The sequence below is a fragment of the Dendrobium catenatum genome, unplaced genomic scaffold, assembly GCF_001605985.2.
Source record: "Dendrobium catenatum unplaced genomic scaffold, ASM160598v2 fragScaff_scaffold_1608, whole genome shotgun sequence".
NCBI classification, from domain to species: domain Eukaryota; kingdom Viridiplantae; phylum Streptophyta; class Magnoliopsida; order Asparagales; family Orchidaceae; genus Dendrobium; species Dendrobium catenatum.
Genome location: NW_021320070.1, coordinates 4,540,839 through 4,562,018, shown reverse-complemented (window position 1 = coordinate 4,562,018; position 21,180 = coordinate 4,540,839). Strand labels below are relative to the sequence as shown.

General features: G+C 36.3%; 1 protein-coding gene across 2 annotated transcripts; it reads left to right on the top strand.

The window, feature by feature from the left end:
• The first annotated feature begins 9,299 nt into the window (after positions 1-9,299).
• Positions 9,300-19,692, top strand: LOC110105532. 2 transcript variants are annotated; one of them, XM_020835072.2, is made up of 5 exons: positions 9,300-9,486; positions 9,631-17,880; positions 17,965-18,081; positions 18,494-18,700; positions 18,789-19,692. In XM_020835072.2, the coding sequence occupies exons 2-5, from the start codon at positions 9,687-9,689 to the stop codon at positions 19,250-19,252; spliced, it is 8,982 nt and encodes a 2,993-aa protein (XP_020690731.1). In that variant the 5' UTR covers positions 9,300-9,486; positions 9,631-9,686; the 3' UTR covers positions 19,253-19,692. The 2 variants fall into 2 exon arrangements, with proteins under 2 accessions (XP_020690731.1, XP_028556715.1); XM_028700882.1 differs by having other exon boundaries at positions 9,300-9,488; positions 9,626-17,880.
• The last annotated feature ends 1,488 nt before the right edge of the window (positions 19,693-21,180 follow it).

The following is a 21,180-nucleotide window of genomic DNA, read 5'->3' as shown; positions in this document are numbered from 1 at the left end:
GTCTCCTGCCGACTACGGTCTTCCCGACCTCCGTCGCCTACTATGGTCCTTCCGATCTCCATTAACAGACAACGATCTTTCTGACCCCGGTCTCCTGCCGAATACAGTCCTCCCGACCAATCAAACATGTATATGTAACTCCTACCATGTAATGCAATCTATATGATGTATATTTGCTACATCAATCCAAGGCCTTCTCCCAAGGAAGAGCCTCATTTGTAACGACTACAAATACTAGTGGATTCATTCAAACTGGGCCAGGCCCCGTGGTTTTTCCCCCTTTTCAAGGGTTTTCCACGTAAAAAACTCTGGTGTCTCTTATGAATGCTACACCCTCTCACTTATCTGATTGTGTGCTGGATCTTCGTATAATGCTAAGACATTAAACTATATTTCTCTACCGCCGCGAATACTCCAGGACGCAACAATTATATATATATATATATATGATTTTGTGAGTAACGATAATATAAATATATATAGATATTTTGAATTATACAATTGTTTTCATTGTTTATTTTTATGCATTGAGTTAGATAATTATGGTATTATTTTTAAAAGATAAAAGAAAAAATTCTTCTAAATTATATTCTAGGACGTGATAAGTCCTCTGACCCACAATGTTATGACAATTGCAGCTGGTTATGTCTCAACTCGATCCAATATAACCTACAATTGTAGAGGTCATACCATGTCTGATTGTGGCAAGACAAACCCCAATATATGGGGGAGAAGTACTAAAAAAATAACAATATATATGCTATAACGAAGGTGGATTTTGATATGGACTTATAATGACTCACAAAATAATTTTTACTATTATAGATAAAAATATCTTTTTTAGAATTTTGAGTTATAACTTGCTACACATGCACTAGTTGACTTTATCACCTAACATTGCTAATAATGTTAATGTTTGTCATCATTTATAAGATCGATGCATGTCATCAATATCAATTATGAATCTCGACATCAGCACCAATATTTATTCTGGACTTTTTGGCACTGGTCTACCCTTCTCAAGGGAGTAAAATCAAACAAATAAGTAAATAAACTTTTAGAAGCAATTCCCAAACATACCATAAGGCTCTTCTAACTTCAACCACTTAGTATGTTCCTTACATTATATTGTTACTACATTAATTCAATGCCTTGTTCCATTTATGAGAACTATTTCTAACAATGACAAATATGAGTTAAGTCAATTTTACCGAGTCAACTCCCTTGATATTTTCCTTTCCCGAGTTTTTTTATATAAAAACTTTGGTTTCTCTCATGATTCTCGTGCTCTTCTATTATCTATTTGTATTTGCTGGACTTTCAAAGAATTTCTTAGATAACAAAATTTCTAATTCTACCGTCATGAATATTCTGACACGCAACAAGTAAATTTTAAAGAATTATATAAAAGAAGGTACAAGTAATTTAAATATAATATATATTTGAGTTAAAATTTATATGTGATATTTCATGGTAAAGATTTTTTTCATTTGTCACATATTTGCATCCCAATAATATTATTCAAGTAATATTTGAATAATTTTAATATTTATTACATCATCACAATCCAACCTCCTATTAAATTTCAATGAAACTTCTAAATCTTAAACATTTAATTCTTCTGGTTCAATGCCTAATTTGGTTTACAGAATATTGTGTACAAGGCCATTAAAGTTAACTAAAATTAATATTCTCTTTTCTTACAAAAATTTAAAAATTTATCTCATATAAATATTTAATGAGATAAATTAGTAATAATATTTTACATTTACAGACTTTTTGTATATCCCAAAGCTCTTGAAATAAAGATGCACTAGTCGTCCCTCAATGTATTCGATCTGTTCTTATTTAAATTTAAAATTCATTTGGGATAATTTTTTTACTATTTATTAAAACAAATTTCTAGTACAAAAAATTATAAATTGAATTTACAAAGGATCTATATGAACTTGAAAATATAAAAATAATTAAAAAAATTTGTATTAAGAACAAATAAGACATAATTCCATTTAATCTCCCTATCAAATGCCTTTCTATTTTTTTAACTTATGGCAAATATTGTTCCCCAATTAATTAGATTTTGATATCATAACATCCAAACTTTATCATCAAAATTATTGATTCTCTTTATCATAAATAATTTTAAAATTGTTTAAGAACCTAAAATTATCAATGGAATGTAAAATAAACATTACAAAAAATGTCTAAGAATGGATGAAAAAATAATTATGATTTTTAAGTATAGACATTTAAATTACATAAATTAATTAATATAAGCTAACTTATGTATCTTAGCTAGTTTATAAATTGTGTTGTGTTGTAGTTATCATTTCTTTTTAGGTTCGAGAGTATAAAAATTATAGTGCATTTGACAAATTTGACCGCATTCGATAGGATCCAGCCTCAAAAATTAACAAGAACAAGTCTTACATGGGATTGATTACGGGAATCATCTTTCTCCATTGTGTTCAAAATTGACTCTTAATACAACACAATACCAAAAATAGATTCATGTAGCCAATCCCAGTAGGAAAAGACTTGGTTATTTTTTGGGGTCAGATCCTATCGCTCAATACTGATAAAAGTATCAAATGCATTTTACTTTATACTTTCTTAACAAGTCTTTGTTTATGACTTAAAATATAATTAATATGTAATTAAATTTATGTAAGAAATATATTTTTTCTATTCATAAATTTCCTGCTGAACTTTAACTAAAAACTATTGGAGTTATCTCTGTGACTCATGTGCCCCTCAACAAGAAGCAAAAATTTATTTTTTTCAATAATAAACAAGAAAGACAAAAATTGTTAATTATGCTATCAACCGAACAAGTGAGAAAAAATGACTTTCAATGCAGTTCATTTTATAATTTTGTTAGCATTTCTTTTCTTGTAATTTAGGCCTATGTGTGTAACAAATAGTTCATAATATTTAAATTTTAACTTTTGTTGATTGACAAGGATCTCAAGACGATATTAATTTAAAACTATCTTAACAACAATTTCAGCAAATTTATAAACAAGCTTAATGTCTTGACGAGACAAACCTATCGACACTAAAATTGATCTAATCCGACTCCCAATGAACTTAAATCAAGCACTTTAAGCATACTTAAGCTTCACAACTTTAATAAAATGACCAAAATGATTTCTAAATCTTATGTGCTTACAGACAAATCGAGTGGTTTGGCGAGAAAAAATTTAATGAGCCCAATATCATTTAATTCTGACGTCATTAAATAATTCTCATACCAAATAACTAATTAATGATCAAGGGGATTAATATGAATCATTTCAATAGTGTTTTTTTATTCTAGCCAAATGTATCAAAATGTCGTTTTTGAAAAATACTCCTAGTAAGATTTCATTTTATGCAAAAAAGAGTTTTGAAAGCTAAGTTAGCTAAAAAAGTCTATTACATTTTTTGGAGGATCAATGTTGATGACTATCAACAACGATCGTTGTCATTATTGCCCGAGTGTAGTCATCCGACCATCTATGCTTGACTTTTAACAAATAAATTTATTGTTGGGCATTAACTACCCACTTATGAACACTTAATTTATGTAATCCTTACAATTAAAATTAGATAATTGTTCTCATTTCCCAACTCTGTATAATCATATATTCTTTAATTCTGATGATTGGAGGATTCTTATATCTTCCATTATTTATTATCTATTCATCTGAGTTATGCTTTGTGATTTATTTCCTCTTTTGGAGTTTAATTTATATGTTAAAATTTTTGATATCTCTCAACTTTTATTTGTGCGTGTTGGGCTTTGTACAAAATAAAGACATAAAATAAATAACATATGTTAGCAAATTTTATAGCACGTAACAAACACCTCTATTATGTCTTGTATGGGCATGAATCTCAATGCATATTTGAATTGAAATTTTATAGAATTAAATTTAGCAGCATCAAAACACCAATTTTTAGCAAACTTGTAATCAAATTGAACGTTTCGACGAGATGAACCTAATAATATCAAAAGTGATCCAATTTGAGTTAGAATGAGCCTAAATAATTCACTCGAAGCTTAATTAAAAGTTCATAATGTTAATTGGATGGCTAAATGATCTCTAAATCTTATATTTTTATAGTTGAATTGAGCATCTCAATGTCTAAGATCATTTAATTATGTCATTATTAAGTCATTTAAATACTTAAGAAAATTATCTATGGCCAAGGGAATCAACACGGGTCGTCCAAATGAAATGTTCTAAATTTTCTCTATATATACGCCGCATGTCGCTCAAATATCTATAAATATACTCCCACTCTTTACATGATAGGAGAGCTGGGAACTTGGACTTTAGCTTGAGATTTGAGAGAACTCATATATTGTAAGAAACTTAGAGCTCCACTTGAGCACCACCGTCAAACCATCACTCAATCGCCTCCATCAGACCACTACTTGAACATCTTCCTTGAACCATCACTCGACTGATACCATCAAGCCACAATCCAATCACCATCATCAAGTCATTTTTAAACTGCTATTGTTGGACCACTGCCTAATTGCCATTGTCATAACGTCATTGTCTAATTATAATAATTCAAATTATGTTGTTCCTCTATGATCCTTCAACCACCATTGCCCAATTACAATCTTAAGATTACCATTGTCTGATTATAATCCATTGATTGACTACAATCATCCGATCGCTAGTGCCCGACTTTAATCATTTGACCGTTAATGATTAATTATGATCATTTAACTTCTATTGCTTGACTAGGATCCTACAAACACTATCTCTCGTCTACAATCATCTAACCTGCAATCTTATGACAGTTGTTGCCTAGCTATATTAACTAGGGGTTAAGTGAGCCAAGCCAGCTAGAACTCGACTCGATAAAGAACTCACTATTAGGGAATATGCCCTAAAGAAATATTATTGTAATATATTTTCTATGAAAATAAATATTTAAATACAAGTTTAGCATATTTCGATATTATAATTTGATATAATATTTTTGTTTCATGATTATTTATGTAATCATAATTCAGTATATAATTATATACAAGAGGATTGAGTTAACGATAATAATCAAAACAAGTTCATAATTATTAATTATAGTTGGAATTTATAATTAAATATTATTAGTACGATCCATCAATATTAAGAAAAGAATAATCTTATCCGGATTATTCAATATGGAGATATTAAAGATGAAGATACTTTATATAATATGATTATATAGAACTAGACCAAATAAATTTTAAATTATTTAATAAATTCTATTTTAATTATAGAGAATTTAAAATTAATCATAAAGATGATCATATATAAAACAATATTAATCCCGAGTTATTAATAAACTCCTATTTTTGACATTTAGTTTTTTTATTTACTCGAAAATAATTTGAAAGAAATAAACTTAATCCTTGTATTTCAGAAGCATAATGAAACAAATGGCTGTGAATGTTAATACACAGATATGTAATCCATTACTTTCATTTTTAGAAGTTAGAAAATTAGTTCCATTGAATAATTAATTTAGAATCTCAACAATTGAGCGCTCAAATTTTGCGATGAGGTCACAAAGTTTATTGTTCATTAGAGAATTAATTGGAATTCAAGGATCAATATATAATTAATGAGGTGACATAATTATCTAGCTCTAATTATGAAATTTTTATAGATGATTATTTTATATGTAACGATTAAATCAATGGACAATTCAATTTTTTAATTGAGTAAATTATACTATAATTTCAAGAGTGCAATTTCATATTTATAGTGGAATAATATTGAAATTAATTATTTTGATTTTATTAATTTAAGAGTTAAATTAATGATCAAAATTATTGGAGTTTGAATTATAGGTCCATAGATCCCTTCTTCATCACCTAAGCTTTATTATATATTAAACACTATCGTTATAATAAAAATGTTAAATTATGATTACATTAGTAATACATTTATGATCACCTTTTAATTTCATTATTTTTCATGAAGATAATGATGACTAATCATTGATATTTTGATGATGTGTAATTAAACATAAGATTGATGATGTGTTATGATAATTATTATTAAATATATTTTAATATTAAAAGATAAATATAAGTTTGATGATGTGTCAATAAAGATAAGATTGATGATGTGTCATGCTAATTATCATTTTAATATAGATTAAAAAAAATACTTCATGAATTATGAAAAGGTGCTTATGAAAAGATGTAAATTTTTTTTTTATAAATAAGAATTAAGTTTTACATGAAAATGATGATGATGTAAGAATATATATGAGAAAAATGTTAGTCTCATTGTATTTTCTTTTTTGAATGATTAAATTGTGTTTATAACACAAATTAGATTCAAAAGAAAAAATGTTCATCAATAATTGATTGATTGTGTCAACTCACTAAAATATATTTGATGGGGTGATTAGACGAAGAAAACTTACGGTCTCAATCAACATTTCGACGAAGAAGATCTACAATCTCAATCAACAATTAGGTAAGTTTTCTTCATTTAATATTTTACAATTATTTATTTAGAAAATTAATAAGAAGAATATCTCAATTTAATTTTCTAAAAATCATGATTTTTTATTTCCGCATTTTATATATGGATATAATGATCCAACACTTAAGAGCTAAGCTTGCCGAGCCATGAGCTCGAGCTCGTTAAGTTCAAACTTGACTCGACTCGACTCGGGAGTTCACGAGCCTGCTCAAATTAATGTTTGAATTATTTTTAATTAGGGATTTTTACCTACATAACACTTCAAACTATTATAAATACATATTTAACATCTAAATTTATATATTTACTAATATACCACCTAAATTCTCTTTTTTATATGTTCTAACACTCCGTGACAACCCCCGTCAAAAATACCATCAGCGACTGTCTCCCCATTCCTTCACTGTGAGCTCAAGCAGCATCCTAGACTCAGTATTGTTAAAATGCCAACCATCCACAAACGCCCCCAACTCCAACTCCAAGTCATGGCCTTTGTTAAAAAGGAACAACAAGGTCCGCCACCGGCTGCAGACGATGACGCCGAAGCCAAGAAGCTCATATACTTAAATCCCAATCCCTCTGACCCAGCCGTGGATCTGGTCCTTGGCCCCAACGGCTGGCTCTAGTTTGTCGCCGTCATCTCGTCTTCATTCCTAATCTTAAGAGTAAGCTGCTCTTTTTCCTAGACTGCAGAAGTAGGCCATGGAAGAAATATGAGCAGAATTTCTATAAAAAAATTCACACGAAATAACTAAAATTTATGAGGAATGATAAATTATCATCCATATAACTGAATTCCTAATGCCAACACAAATTCTTTGCTGGAAATTCCATGTAGAAATTTTACGCCCGGTTTTACAAAAAATTATTATTATGATAAGTGAAAAACATCAAGCCTTTATCCCACTACGCGGGGAAAGGAGAAACGGAATAGATCTAAGAGATTCACAGTTTCATGAAGTCCATCTCCCTCTGCTTGCTCGGAGAAGACATCAGACCAAACATCAAACCCTCTTTATACAGTACAAAATGCCAAGAAGAAAAACCAGAGGGAGGAGAAGAGATAGCGTCGCAAGCCGGAGAACAGAAAGGGATCAAACAAAGTGCGAGAGGACAATTCTAATAAAATAACTTGTTAAATTGTTCTACAACAATATCTATCTCGCGCTCTGTTATTTCATCGACATTGAAATGATTCTGAGCATTACCGCCATGGAGAAGGCGGTTTGGACGGGGAAGAAGACACTTGCTCGCGCGAACGAAAGTAACACGATAGAGGGATGGAGATTTCCGACGGAATTTAACGGAATGTTAGAATTGATTAAAAGAATAATTTTAGATGGTATATTAGTAAATATAATAGTTTGAGTGTAGAATATGTATTTGTAATAGTTTGAAGTGTTATGTATGTAAAAATCACTTTTAATTATTACTATTTTTATTACATTTAAAAATTTTTAAAAAATAAGTGCAATAACAGCATGACTAATAAAAAAGCTCCAAATATTACATCTACTAAATGATGCAGCTTTAATTATTACTAAAGCATTGAAATGCTCAAACAAAAAATATATAAAATATTAAGGATATTTTCTCAAAGTGGCAGGCATTAATTATCTAGAAATAAAAGCTACAGGTTTTTTCTCTATAGAAGAAAAACCCAATAGAAACTTCCCCTCAATGAAAAAACGCATGTCTTTTGGTGGTTGACCCTTTTTTTTACGGCGAGCTCGTTAGCTGGCTAATGAGCTTGTCTTTAACGTACGAGCCGAGCTTGAGCCCGACTTTGAAGCTTGAGTACGACGAGCTCGTTAGCTGGCTCATGAGCTTGTCTTTAATGTACGAGCCAAGCTTGAACCCGACTTTTGAGATTGACTCAAGGTCAAGCTCGAGTTCAAGCTCTCAATTTGGCAGTTGAGCTAAGCCTAATTTAGGCATGACTCGAGCTCGGCTCGGCTCTTTTATACCCCTAATATTAATGTCCATTGACCACATCACCTATCATTGCTAACAATATTAATTCTAGTCATTGCTTATAACATCAATGCACTAAATTGACATCAAAACTGACCATTGATGTCAATGTCAGAATTTATGCAAGGCTTTTCAAATTTCAATCTTTGATCCCCCATTCTCAAAGGAGTATGACTAAATAAACTCGCAAAATGATTCTAAATACAATTCCCATGCTAAAAGGGCTCTTCCAACTTCAACAAAGAAATATTTTTTATACACTATATATTTACTACAAATAATGAATGCCTTCTCCAAAGAAAAGGATACTACTTATAACCTATAGTAAGCATTATTGAAATCATATCAACTGGGCTATACCTCATGAATTTTTTTCTAAGAGTTTTGGTATGAAAACTCGACTGTATTTAACAATTCTTTTATCTATATATATTTTCGATCTTTACACCATGCTAAGAATATTTTGGCATATAATAATATTCAAATATTTAAATTTATAATAAATAAATATTTTTATTTTTATTAAAAGTTTAATTATTTCATCCTGATATAAATAAATCCCAAAATTCAATAATTCAAAATATTAATTATATATATAATAAACTTCAATATTATATGCATAAATACCTCTAACGTTTGAGTTGAATCTCTATAATTTTATGTATATTTATATATCTTTAAAATGAAAAAAAAATCGATTTTTATTCAAAGCGGATAACAAAATCCACAATTATAGTGCGAGTTTCAAACAAAATATAAGATTATACCATACGTTAATCGAGTAAACTCGCCAAAGTACCCAGTTGTCTCCGCAAGTTCCACTTTGTTACTACTGGACTGAGCTGTTAATAAACAAACAAAACAGCGAGACTAAAGAAGCAGAAGAAGCGGGTCTCTGACCCTCCAAGGACTTTCCCTCGCTCTTCCTTCCGAATCTTCATGTCGTGAAACCCTAAACCCTCTCTTCCTCGTCTCGATCTCATTCAATTCTAGCTCGGTGTGTTCACCACGCTTCGAAACCCTAATCCAGGTATGCCCTCGAATTGTTGTTCGGTCTTCATCTTCTTGTTTCTGTCTTTTCTCTTCTTGAGCTCGATTATGGAGCTATAGAGCTTCGAAGTCTCTCAATTTTAAGCGTGAGCACTGTACCTGGGTTTGATTTTCTTTGCTTTAGATTCTGAGGCTTGCCTGGGAGGAGACGGGGGTTGGATCACGCTAGGGTTTCTCCGCATGTCGTCCGGCGCCGGCGAAGCCAGTGGAGCCGGCGGTCTCGATCTCAACTGCGATACTGTGGCCATTCTTGATAACCATGAAGCTGGTGTGGAGGGTGGATTGGAGGATGGAGTGGTCGGTACTGGAGGTGAATTGCCTGCTAAGGAAAGTGGGGAGACTACGGATAGGGGAGGGGAGGAGGAGAAAGAATGTAAGAGAGGGATAGCTGATTGGGAAGATGGGATGATGGGTAGCGGAGATGGGAGTGCTGGCTCTGAGCTTGGGGGATGGAGCGATGCTGGTGTAGTGGAGACTGTCATAAGAGAATCTGGAGCAGAGTCTCGCGGTGGGAAGCTTTTGGAAACGGAATTTGGGGAGAAAGGAAGTGCAGGGCTGGTTTCTGTTTTAACAGTGGGTTTTGAGGATGTTGAGGCTTGCAGTCAAACTATGAACTTGGGAGATGGAACTGGTGGTGATCAGAAGAGAGGCTCTGACGTGATGGGAACTGATGAAGTTTCTCTTACTGTTTTAGTTGGTGGTGGAGGGATTGAGGATGAAAGGTTGGAAGGATCATCAATTTTGAGAAGGGAACCGGCTGAGTTTCAGGTGGATTTGGTGGATGGAGGTGGTGAGCTTGTAGATGGCCAATTAGACCTTGAAGAGACGGAACCTGAAGGTGAGTCTCTTACCATGAAACTTTCAGAAGTGGACAAAAGGGAGAAGGAAATTACTGATCTGTTTACTGTTGCAGCTGAAAAGTTTGAAGCTACCGACACTAGTACTCAAGCTCTGAGATTGGTAAATGTTTCTGGTGGTGATAAAAAACAAGGAATTGATTTATATGTGGATGGCATGGTTATTGATCGTCAATCAGGCACTGGGGAAAGGAAGGCTGAAGTTTTTTCTCACAGTGGGAAGGTTTTGGAAGTGGAGGTGGGGGAGGATGGAAGCGCAGAGTTGGTTGTTGTTTCAACTGAAGCATTTGAACCTGTTGAGGCTAGCATTCATACTGTGGACTTGCCTGTTGAAGCTAGCGGTCTAGCTAAGTACTTGGGAGATGGATCTGATGATGATCAGAATCGAGTTGCTGATGCAAATAAAGAAGACATGGTTGGAACTGATAAAGATTTGCATGGAGGGGCTGGGGATGAAAGGTTGGAAGGGTCATCAAATTTGACAGAGGAGGTTGGGGTGGGTTTAGTGGATGGAGGTGTTCAAGTTTTAGATTATCAATTGGGCCCTGCAGATAGGGAAGCTAATGGTGAGTCTCTTGGCGCAAAGCTGCTGGAAATGGGCACAGTGGGGAGACAAATTGCTGATCCGGTTGCTGTTTCAACTGAAGAGTTTGAATCTGTTGAGGCCAGCAATCAACCCGTGACGGAAATGGACAAAGGGGGGAATGACGGTGCTGATCTGGTTGCTGTTTCAGCTGAAGAGTTTAAAGTTGTTGTGGCTGGCAATCAAGCTGTGAATTTGGGAGATGGTTCTGGTGGTGATCAGAAACAAGGGATTGACTTAGATGCCGATGGCATGGTTATGGATGTCCAAGTAGGCCCTGGAGAAAGGAATGCTGAAGTTAAGTCTCTTAGTGGTAACTTTTTGGAAGTGGACAAGAGGGGTGAAGGAAGTGCAGTGTTGGTTTCTGTTTCAACTGAAGAATTTCAACCTGTTGAGGCTAGCAGACATCCAATGGACTTTCATGAAGGATCTGGTGGTGATATAAAACGAGAAACTAATTTAGATGCAGAAGGCATTGTTATAGATGGTGAATTGGGCTCTGGAAAAAGGGAATATGCAGTTGAGAATCCCGGAGGGAAGCTTTTGGAAATAGACAGAGTGGAGAAAGTAAACACAGTTCTGGTTTCTGTTTCAACCGAAAGGTTTGAGCATGCCAAAATTTGCAGTCAAACTATGGATTTGTGTGATGGATCTGGTTTTGATCAGAGGCTTGGAACTGATTTAGATGCACATGGCATGGCTGTAATTAGTGAAGATTCTGTTGCTGTTTCAGTTGGTATTGGCGGGAAACTTTTGGAAGTGGAATGCGAGGAGAAAAGAAGTCCAGAGCTGGTTGCTGTTTCAACTGAAGGGTTTGAACCTGCCAAAGTTAGCTGTCAAGCTATAAAATTGGTGCATAGATCTGCTGATGATCACAGGCTAGTAACTGATGTTGATGCAGAAAGCGTGGTCAGCGTTAATGAAGCTTCTGTTACCATTCCAGTTGGTAGTGGAAGACCCGAGGATGAAAGATCACAGTTATTGTTAGTTTTGAGGAAAGAGCGGGCTGAGGTTCAGGGTGATTTAGGTGATGGAAGAGTTCAGACTGCAGATGTTGAAGTTGACACTGGGAAAAGACGTGCTGAGTTTAAATCTTGTAGTGGGAGGTGTGTGGAAGTGGACATGGAGGAGAAGGGGAGTGCAAAGCTGGTTGGTGCTTCAGCTGAACCATCTGAAGCTGCTGAGGCAAGCAGTCAAGCCATGAACTTGGCAGATGGATGTGGTGGTGATCCGATGCAAGGCGCTGATGATGTGGAGGGCTTGATGCGAACTGATGAAGTTTCAGTTACTGTTCTAGTTGTTGGTGGAGAGGCTGACAGTGAAAAGATGGAAGGATCATCAATTTTAAGGGAACAGTTGGAAGTTCAGGTGGATTTGGTTGATGGAAGTGATCAGGCAGGTGGTCAATTAGGCTGTGGAGAAAGGGAAGATGAGGTTGATTCTCAGGAAGGGATGCCTTTGGAATTGCAAACAGGGGAGAAAGAAAGTACTGATCTGGTTGCTTCTTCAGCTGAAGAGTTTGATGTTATTGAGGCTAGCAATCAAGCCATGAACTCAGTAGATGGTTCTGGTGGTGACCAAATTCAAGCAATTAATGCAGAAGCAGAAGGCATGGATCTAGATGTTCATTTAAGTCCTGGAGGACTTGATGATGAAGTTAAGTCTCACAGCAGGAAGCATTTGGAAGTGGACAAGAGGGGGAAAGAAGGTGCAGGGTCGGATGCTGTTTCAACTGAAATATTTGAACCTACTGAGGCTAGCAGTCAAGGTATGTACTTTGGAGATGAATGTGATGGTGATCAGAAGCGAGAAATTGATGTAAATGCAGAAGGCATTGCAATTGATACTGAATTGAGTCCTGGGAAAAGTGTAGCTGAAATTGAGATTCATGGCGAGAAAATTTTGGAAGTGGGCAAGAATAATGAAGGAAGTGTAGAGCTGCCTGCTTTTTCAACTGAAGGGTTTTTACGTTCTAAGGCTAGCAGTGAACCTGTGGATTTGGTTGATGGACGTGGTGGTGATCAGATGCTAGAAACTGATGTAGATGCAGAGGCCATGGTCAGAGCCGATGAAGATGCTGTTGTCATTTCAATTTCTAGTGGAGCACCTGAGGATTCAAGGCTGGAAGGATCATTAATCTTGGGAAAAGAACATGAAGAGGTTCAGGGCAATTTGGTGGAGGGATTCGGTGAGGCTTTATTAGGTGAACTGGGCACCGCAATAAGTTTAGCTGAAGTTAAATCTTATGGTGAGAAGTGCATGGCAGTGGACATAGGGGAGAAAGGGAGCACAAAGCTGATTGCTGCTTCCACTGAACGGCCTGAATCTGTTGATGCTAGCAGTCAAGCTATGGATTTGGGAGATGATTCAGGCAGTAATCAGATACAAGGAACTGATGCAGATGGAGAAGGCATGGTGGGAATTGAACATAAAGATACTGTTTTGGTTGTGGGTGGAGCTCAGGTGAATGAAACGTTGAAGGGATCATTGACTTTGGGAGAAAAGAAAGTTGAGTTTCTGGTGCGTTTGGTGGAAGGATGTGGTCAGGTTGAAAATGAACTTGACTCTCATGGTGGAAGGTTGTGTGAAGTGGAGTTGGGGAAGAAAAGCAAAGAGCTGGTTGCTGTTTCAGCAGAAAGGTTTGAAGCCGTTGAGGTTAGTTGCCAAGCTATGGAGTTGGTAGACAGATCCCGCATTGGGGATATCAGAGATGATTCTGCTGCTGCTGGTGATGGAGGTCCTGATATTGAAAGGTTAGAAGAAGAATCATCTGTTTTGGGGATTGAGCATGTTGAGGCTTTGCAAAAGTCCATGGATGGTTGTGGTCAGGTTGCAGATAATGAATTGATCCGTGGAGAAAGGACCCCTTTTCTTGAATCTCATGATGGGAAATCATTGAAAATGGAAGCTGAGGCGAAAGGAGGTGTTGAGCCCTTGGCTTTCTCAGCTGAAGGGTTTGAAGCTGCGGAGGCTTGTAGTCAAACGATGGACCTGGAGCATGGATTTGGTGGTGATCAGAAGCAAGGAACTTTTTTAGATGCAGAGTATGTGGTAGGAACCAATGGAGATTCTTTTAATGTTTCTGGTGCTGGTGGAGGGCCTGAGGATGAAAGTTTGGAAAGATCATTGCTTTTGGGAGATGAGCACACTGAGGTTCTGCAGGATTTAGGGGATGGACATGATCAGGTTTTTTATCAGGTTTTGGATGGTGAATTTTACTCTGAAAAAAGGGAATCTGAGGTCGAACCTCATAGTGGAAAGTTGTTTGAACTGGACGTTAGGGAGAAAGTAAGTGCAGAGCTAACTTCTGTTGCAGCTGGAGGCTCTTCTGCTTTGGATACTAGCAGTCAAGATATGGACTTGGAAGACAAATACTCTACTGAACAGAAGCAAGAAACTAATGTGGATGCAGAGTGCATGGTCGGAACTGATGAAGATTCTGTTGTTGTTTCAGTTGATGGTGGAGGGCTTGAAGATGAAATGTTGAAAGCGTCAACAAATTTGGTAAAAGAGATTGAGGTTGGGGAAGAAACCAATGGGACTGGATCTACAGTGAAAGATTTATCCGAGTCTATGCATTCTGAAAGTGCTGGTTATGACACAATGATGCATGCTGCACAAGTTCAAAATGAATTTGGTGGCGGTCAGAGGCAGGGTACTGATTTAGGTTCAGAGGACATGGTGGGAGGAACTGAGCAAGCATCCCTTTCTGTTTCAGTTGGTGGTGGAGGTCCAGAGGATGAAAGGTTGGAGACTTCATATAGATTTGGAAAAAAACAGCTTGATGTTGGAGAAGATAATACCGCACCTGGAATGCCGGAGAAAAAATTGGCTCATCCAGAGAATATTGGAGGTGGTGGGGTTGATGCAATCAGAGAGACTGGGCATGTTAAAGATCCAGTTCACAGTAAGCATATGGAGGATCTGGACTCCAGAGAGGGATTTGTTGGTGATCATAGACCAGAATCATGTCTGGAAACGGATGCAGAACCATTCGTTGTTGCTGTTGCTTGTGAGAGAACTGAAGCCCAAGGGCTGGAGAGTGCACCAAGATCAGTTGTTGAGCAGGTAGAAGTTAAACCCTGTAGTGCTGGATCTGAAATGGTGGAGAGAATTGCACATTCCCAGAAGAGTGGTGATTCAGTGGATGTAGATGTTGTCTGTGATTTGCTTGAAGGGCATCCAGATGAAAGGGAAGATGAAATTATTGGAGACAATGATCACAATCGAAGTGAAATGAAGTCTGAGTTTTCTGCAGGAGAGGAAAACATGATTGAAAAGGGCTTGGCCTGTCTGCGTGACTGTGTGGAAGCAGTTAATGCATATATGGATCATGGCAATGACCAAGAAACTGTAGTAACATATAAGAAACGGGACATTAGTGTGGAAACTTCTCAAGTTTCAGGTATGGCGTTGAATGAAGTGGAGACTGGCATAGTTCATCATTCTACAGTGAGTTCAGAACGAGTTGAAATTCTTACACATGCATCACCTGTAGAAAATGAGGATCCGATGGTTTATGATGAAAACAATACTATAGCTGGTGAAACAGTACAAAAGCTGGACTCCATTCCTATTACTGAAGAGCAAGACTCAGGTTCACAACAATCGGATGGAGATATGAAAAGTGCAGTTGTTAGTGTTAGTACTGTTGGTGGTTCTGATTTTGCCAAGACTGCTATTGTAGTTGACGCAGCTGTTAATGTGGAGGCATGGAGTTCTGATGAACATGCTACTGTTGATACAAATATCGCCTCCAGGGACTACAATGAATTAGAACTTGAGCAGGGGACCTCTTCTTTAGAGTCTGCTTTGCATGTTGTGGATGAAACTACAGATTGTAGCAAAAAATTGCAAGATGGGACTCCGGATATTTTGAAGGAATTGGAGAACCGCAGTGATGGGTGTGATGGCAAAAGTACTGAGTCTGCTTCCACCAGTCAGCAGGCTACTTATTATTTATCTTTTTCAGAGAAGGAGGTTTTCTCCACCTCTGACCTTGTCTGGGGTAAAGTCAAAAGCCATCCTTGGTGGCCAGGACAAATTTTTGATCTCTCAGGAGCATCTCAACTGGCTATAAAATATCAGAAGAAAGATCATTTTCTGGTTGCATATTTTGGGGACAAAACATTTGCTTGGTGTGAAGAGTCACGTTTGAAGCCTTTTCTGTTCTGTTTCTCTCAGATGGAAAAGCAAACCAGTTCTGATTCATTCTTGCGTGCTCTTCATGACATCCTTGTGGAAATCTCTAGGCGCGTGGAATTGTCAATGACTTGCTCGTGTCTTCCCGAAGAATCATATGCTGATGTTAAGTACCAGAAAGTTGAAAATGCTGGGGTACGGGGAAAAACTGTTAATCCAGTTTTTGATCGGTGTGAGTTTGTGAATTATTTTCATCCAGACCAGCTTCTTGACTATGTTAGAGAATTAGCTCAGGTCCCAAACGGGGGGGCAGATAGGTTGGAGCTTACAGTTGCTCGGGCTCAATTGAAATCCTTCTATCTCTCGAAGGGCTGTACAGAACTTCCTGCATTCACAAATGGTAGTGGGTTGGTTGAGAATGACTTTGAGACTCCCTCCTCTATAAGCAAAAAGCTGAATGAAGATGATTTAGAACATTCTGCAACCCTCTCAGATTTGTTCTCCGCCAAGGGAAAGTTGAGAGGCAGAGATGGAGCACTTGCTAAGCAAAAACATTTTGTGGAGGATGGAAGAAAACAGAAGAGCCTGTCTGAATTGATGGAAGAGGAAACAACATTTCTTCTTGTAAACAGGTATGAAAATGCATCTGAGGTGCAAGATGATGAGAACTGTCTTTCATCTGGTAATAAACGGAAGGCTCTTGATCATGTTTTCTCTGATATCGGGAGAAGCAAGATAAAGAAGATCGACTCTGAAGCAGACGAAGAGACCAAGTTACCATCGCCAACTTCTAATAGTTCTTTCAAAGTAGGGGAGTTCATCAGCAGAGCTGCAAGCAAGCTGACAAGTGGACAACCTATTCGTAAGTGCCATGGTGAAACATCTGAGAGGGGTCTGTACAAAACAGATGATTGGAGCATTGATTGTATGGATCTTGATGATTTTCTTGATATTCCTTTTGACCACCCAAAATTACAGATAGACATCTCAGTGGACTATCCCCCAGCAAATGAAATGCTGTCAAAGCTTTGTTTAGCTGCCAGGAATCCTATGAAGGGAAATAATTTTTCGTCTATTGTTCTCAACTTCTTTTGCACTTTCAGGAATGTACAAGTTTCGAACATTTCTATTGAGAAGAACAAGACTGAAAAACCAAGAGCCAAAAGAGGGAGAAAGAAAAAGATTATTTTAGATTTAGAATCACCTGATATGTCTACTCCTGATCATATGAAGGATTCTTATTGGTCTGATATGATTATACCTGAAAAGGACGCGCTATTGAATCCTCCTAAAAGAAGAGGGAGGAAGAAGAGGAAGTTTTTTGATGAATCGTCACCCACGCTGATTTTAAATATTCCTTCAGATTCTGAACCAAAATTGCATACTGGAACAATGTGTCCTCATGTTAAACATATACTAACAGCAGAAAGACCAATTATTAGTGTGGAAGAAAAAATTGTAGATGAGCGCACACCAACTGCCGTGATTTTATATTTCAACAGTTCGAATTCTCTTCCTTCAGACATGGATCTTATCAGAATTTTTAGTCGGTATGGGCCTCTAAAAGAAGAGGAAACATATATTGAAAGGAAAAATAACAGTGCTATGGTGGTTTTTAAGAAACGCACTGATGCAGAAATGGCATTTAGTAGTGCAGGTAAGTTTAGCACTTTTGGGCCAGCATTACTCAGTTACCGGCTTAAACATTTTCCATCCAAGTCTTCTCCAGTAAACTCATTGATAGGTGAAGATGATGCCACTCCAATCAAAGATGACCACCTAGGAAGTTTGGGTAAACTTTTCTCTCATCAGCTTCATTTTGTAATTTAAAACCTAATTAAAAAAGTAATGTATGCTTGCCATGAATTTTTTATAGCTGAACCTGAATTTAATGGTGCCTTGGATGGACAATTGAGTGATGCTGTGGATAAGGAATCATCCATCTTTGTTCAATCTCAAGAGCATTTTGGACCTGTATTAGAAACGTCACCAGGTAATGATGTTGGAATAGAATTTTCCAGTTTTACTTTACGATGGCAAATTTGATTTATTTTAAGTTTCTAGAAGAAATTGGATCTCATTTTCAGTGTTTTTTGTTTTAATATTAAATTAAGAGAATAATAAGCTAATCTATTATTTTTGCTTAAACTAATAAGAAAAATTAAATTCGCTGGAGCCAAACAAACACAAAGATTGAGTTCCTGCAAAACAAACAAATATTATTGCGACTCACTTTTAGAATTGGGATCCTAATACTGTTAAACCCATACCTTGAAACATAATGACCCATGGAATCCAAATAGGAGTGCTTTCAGATTAAACACAATTGATGCTTTGTGTAAAGAGCGTGCTTTTTTGTTATTGGCCCTGATGAAGAATGATACTTGTATGAAATTTGATTGCAGGAGAATTTTCTGAACTTGCTCAGTATCAAGTTGGGGATGCGGTAGTTTCCGACACTACACCAGTCAATACAGGAAGGAAAGAGCCGTTACAAGATGTTCCCGCTCAAATGGAGACTGGTTCAGTTTCAGACCACCTGCTGCTTGAACCTTTAGACCAAGAGTTTTCCTATTTTGATCTTGATCAAGCAGAGGCTGGAGAAGTTCCAGGTAAAATGCAGGTTGAAACTGTTTGTCAGATTCATCTGGTTCCGTTGTAGGAGATGTTAACAGATAATAGTCATTTCAAATATGCCAGGGACAGAAGTTGTCGGCGAAAAGTCCTCTCCCCTTCTTCTCGAGACTTCCGAAGTTTCACATGCTGCAAATAATACTGTAACAGTTGCGGAAAGCCCCGAACAAGTTGCAGTAACAGGGACATCAGACTCTCATGCTGATCAATTGGAGAATGGAATAGTGCTAGAAGCTGTAAGTCAGGAATTTTCTTGCTCTGCTCTGCCGCCGCCGGCGGCCGAAGCAAAGGATATACCAATTGAACTCAACATTGGTCCAGATCAACCTGGAGATGAGGAATGCTCTGATGTTCCTCCGGCTCATGCTGGTGCTGCAACTTCAGATCAAAGTTCAGTTACTGTAGACGTTCAATTAATGGTGGAGGTTCAGCCTGTGGGACTTAATTCCATTGCAGAAGAAAGGGAAGTTGCAACTGTATCAGATTCTACGCAGGTAGAGTTGGAGAGACAAGAAAGTCTGCTTCAGTGAGGAAAGAATCATTTGATCTTTATTGCAAATTTACAACACCAATGGTTAGAGCAAAGAGCCATCTGATTTGGAAATGTTTAACAAGATGAAATTATAGGCGGAGGACCTTGCCGGTCTTTGTTGCAACCGCAAAGCTGAAGTCCGAGAAGTGAAATTTCTCTCTGATTTCTGGATTGCCATATAGCTCTTCTTCACTGCAAATACGAAGACCGGAAAAGAAAGAAAAAAAAAGCGAACTGTCAAGGTAGTGTTGCTGGTTGTATAATTTTTGGATTATGAATAATTCCTGATGTTTGGTATGATTCATGGATTATGAAATAGTTTACTCTGTGGAGCTGAGCCTGTCTACCTCCATGTTTTGTAAAATATGCAAGTTTTTCTGTTGAATGGTCATCTTGATTAGCATTCCAGCGGTCGGAATATCCAATTTCTTTTGTGCGCTTTGGTGAACTTCATTTTATATATTCGCCACAGGCCAGGTATTTTGTGGAGATTCTGAAAATGTTAAGCAAATATATAATTTTTAGTTTTTTAAGGAGTAATTGCAGTGTTTTTTTTTTTTTTTTTTTTTTTTTTAAAATAATTTTTTTTTTTTTTTTTTTTTTTTTTGAGTAATTGCAGTGTGGATTTAGGTCTTCTCGCTTTTCTAAAAATTCTATAACAGAAAATTGTATCTTACAATTAAAGTTGTTAATGTGGTAATATTGATAAAGTAACTGTTTATTTTTTTTTAAAATATATTTGTAATATCCACGTCTTTAAAAAAATATTTTATCTATAGTAAATTTACAATAACATTTCCAAAATATTATTGTTATCTCAAGTAAACTCTTAGTGGATTTGGGCTATTTAAAATGTGGTAATTGTCTAAATTTGATACTTATTATGTGTCAAGGATGATTTGATATCAATTGTTGGGGGAAGTAAAACTATACACCAAAACAAATAAGAAAGATAAAAGTAGAGGAAATAAAAGAAAAATAGGATATAATGTGAAAATTTTAAAATTCGAAAAAATTATAAAGTCACATCACATAAAGAAATTTACAATGAAAATTGGTAGAAAACAGTACAAATCTACATTCTCTTTCACTCTCTCTTTGCTTCTCTTCTTTCTTGCACCGTTCTCACATTAGAACATACAAATGAATACAATACAACCACTAAGGGAAACACCCCTTAATGAAAAACGAGAAAGAAAACTGATTAGTTGGCCTCGCAGTGCTCCCACTCTATGATTTCAACTTGCACAATAGCATTGCAGTGCCGAGTCTGCAGTGCCACAACGTCGAGGTTTGCAGAGCCACAACACTCTTGCTTCTCTATTTTTTTCCAGCAAACTATGCAGCGTTAGGGCTCTCTGGTACATAATAATGGGGTGCTCAGTTACACATCACCCAAATCCAAGTAGGGGGAGGATCCACTGTAACCCTCCAATGAGTTCAACAGATTGAATTGAGGTTCGAAGTAACAATACAAGCTGATTGATCAAACATAATCAAATTCTATGCAGAACTAACAATCTCTCACTTAGAAATTGATTGCAATCAATCATTCTCCCGATCTACAACACCAATCATAGTACCTGTAGTGTGGCTCACCCCTACTCTCATCCTTCATGAAGACCAACTGAAGTTACACATAGCTTTAGTTTATCAACTTTATTGTACTCGTGAGCATGTCTATAGGATTCTTGGTTGTATGAATTTTCTTCGAAGATAAGTGACCATCTTATGTTAGTGATTTTATGAAATGATACTGAAGACGAATGTGTTTTGTCATGGCATGAAATGTAGCATTCTTAGCTAAATGAATATCACTCATGTTGTCATTATGTTACTTCCCATTACTTTGCCCCTTGCCAAGTTCAACCATGAAACTTTACACCCATATCATCTCATTGCTCACCTTTGTGATAGTAATATACT

What these genes read in the sequence shown, in the direction of transcription:
- LOC110105532 (XM_020835072.2), top strand. Translation starts at nt 9,687, where the DNA reads ATGTCGTCCGGCGCCGGCGAAGCCAGTGGAGCCGGCGGTCTCGATCTC. An exon ending in TGACCACCTAGGAAGTTTGG is followed by an intron (nt 17,881 to 17,964) that starts GTAAACTTTTCT and finishes AATTTTTTATAG; the next exon opens with CTGAACCTGAATTTAATGGT. An exon ending in TGTATTAGAAACGTCACCAG is followed by an intron (nt 18,082 to 18,493) that starts GTAATGATGTTG and finishes ATTTGATTGCAG; the next exon opens with GAGAATTTTCTGAACTTGCT.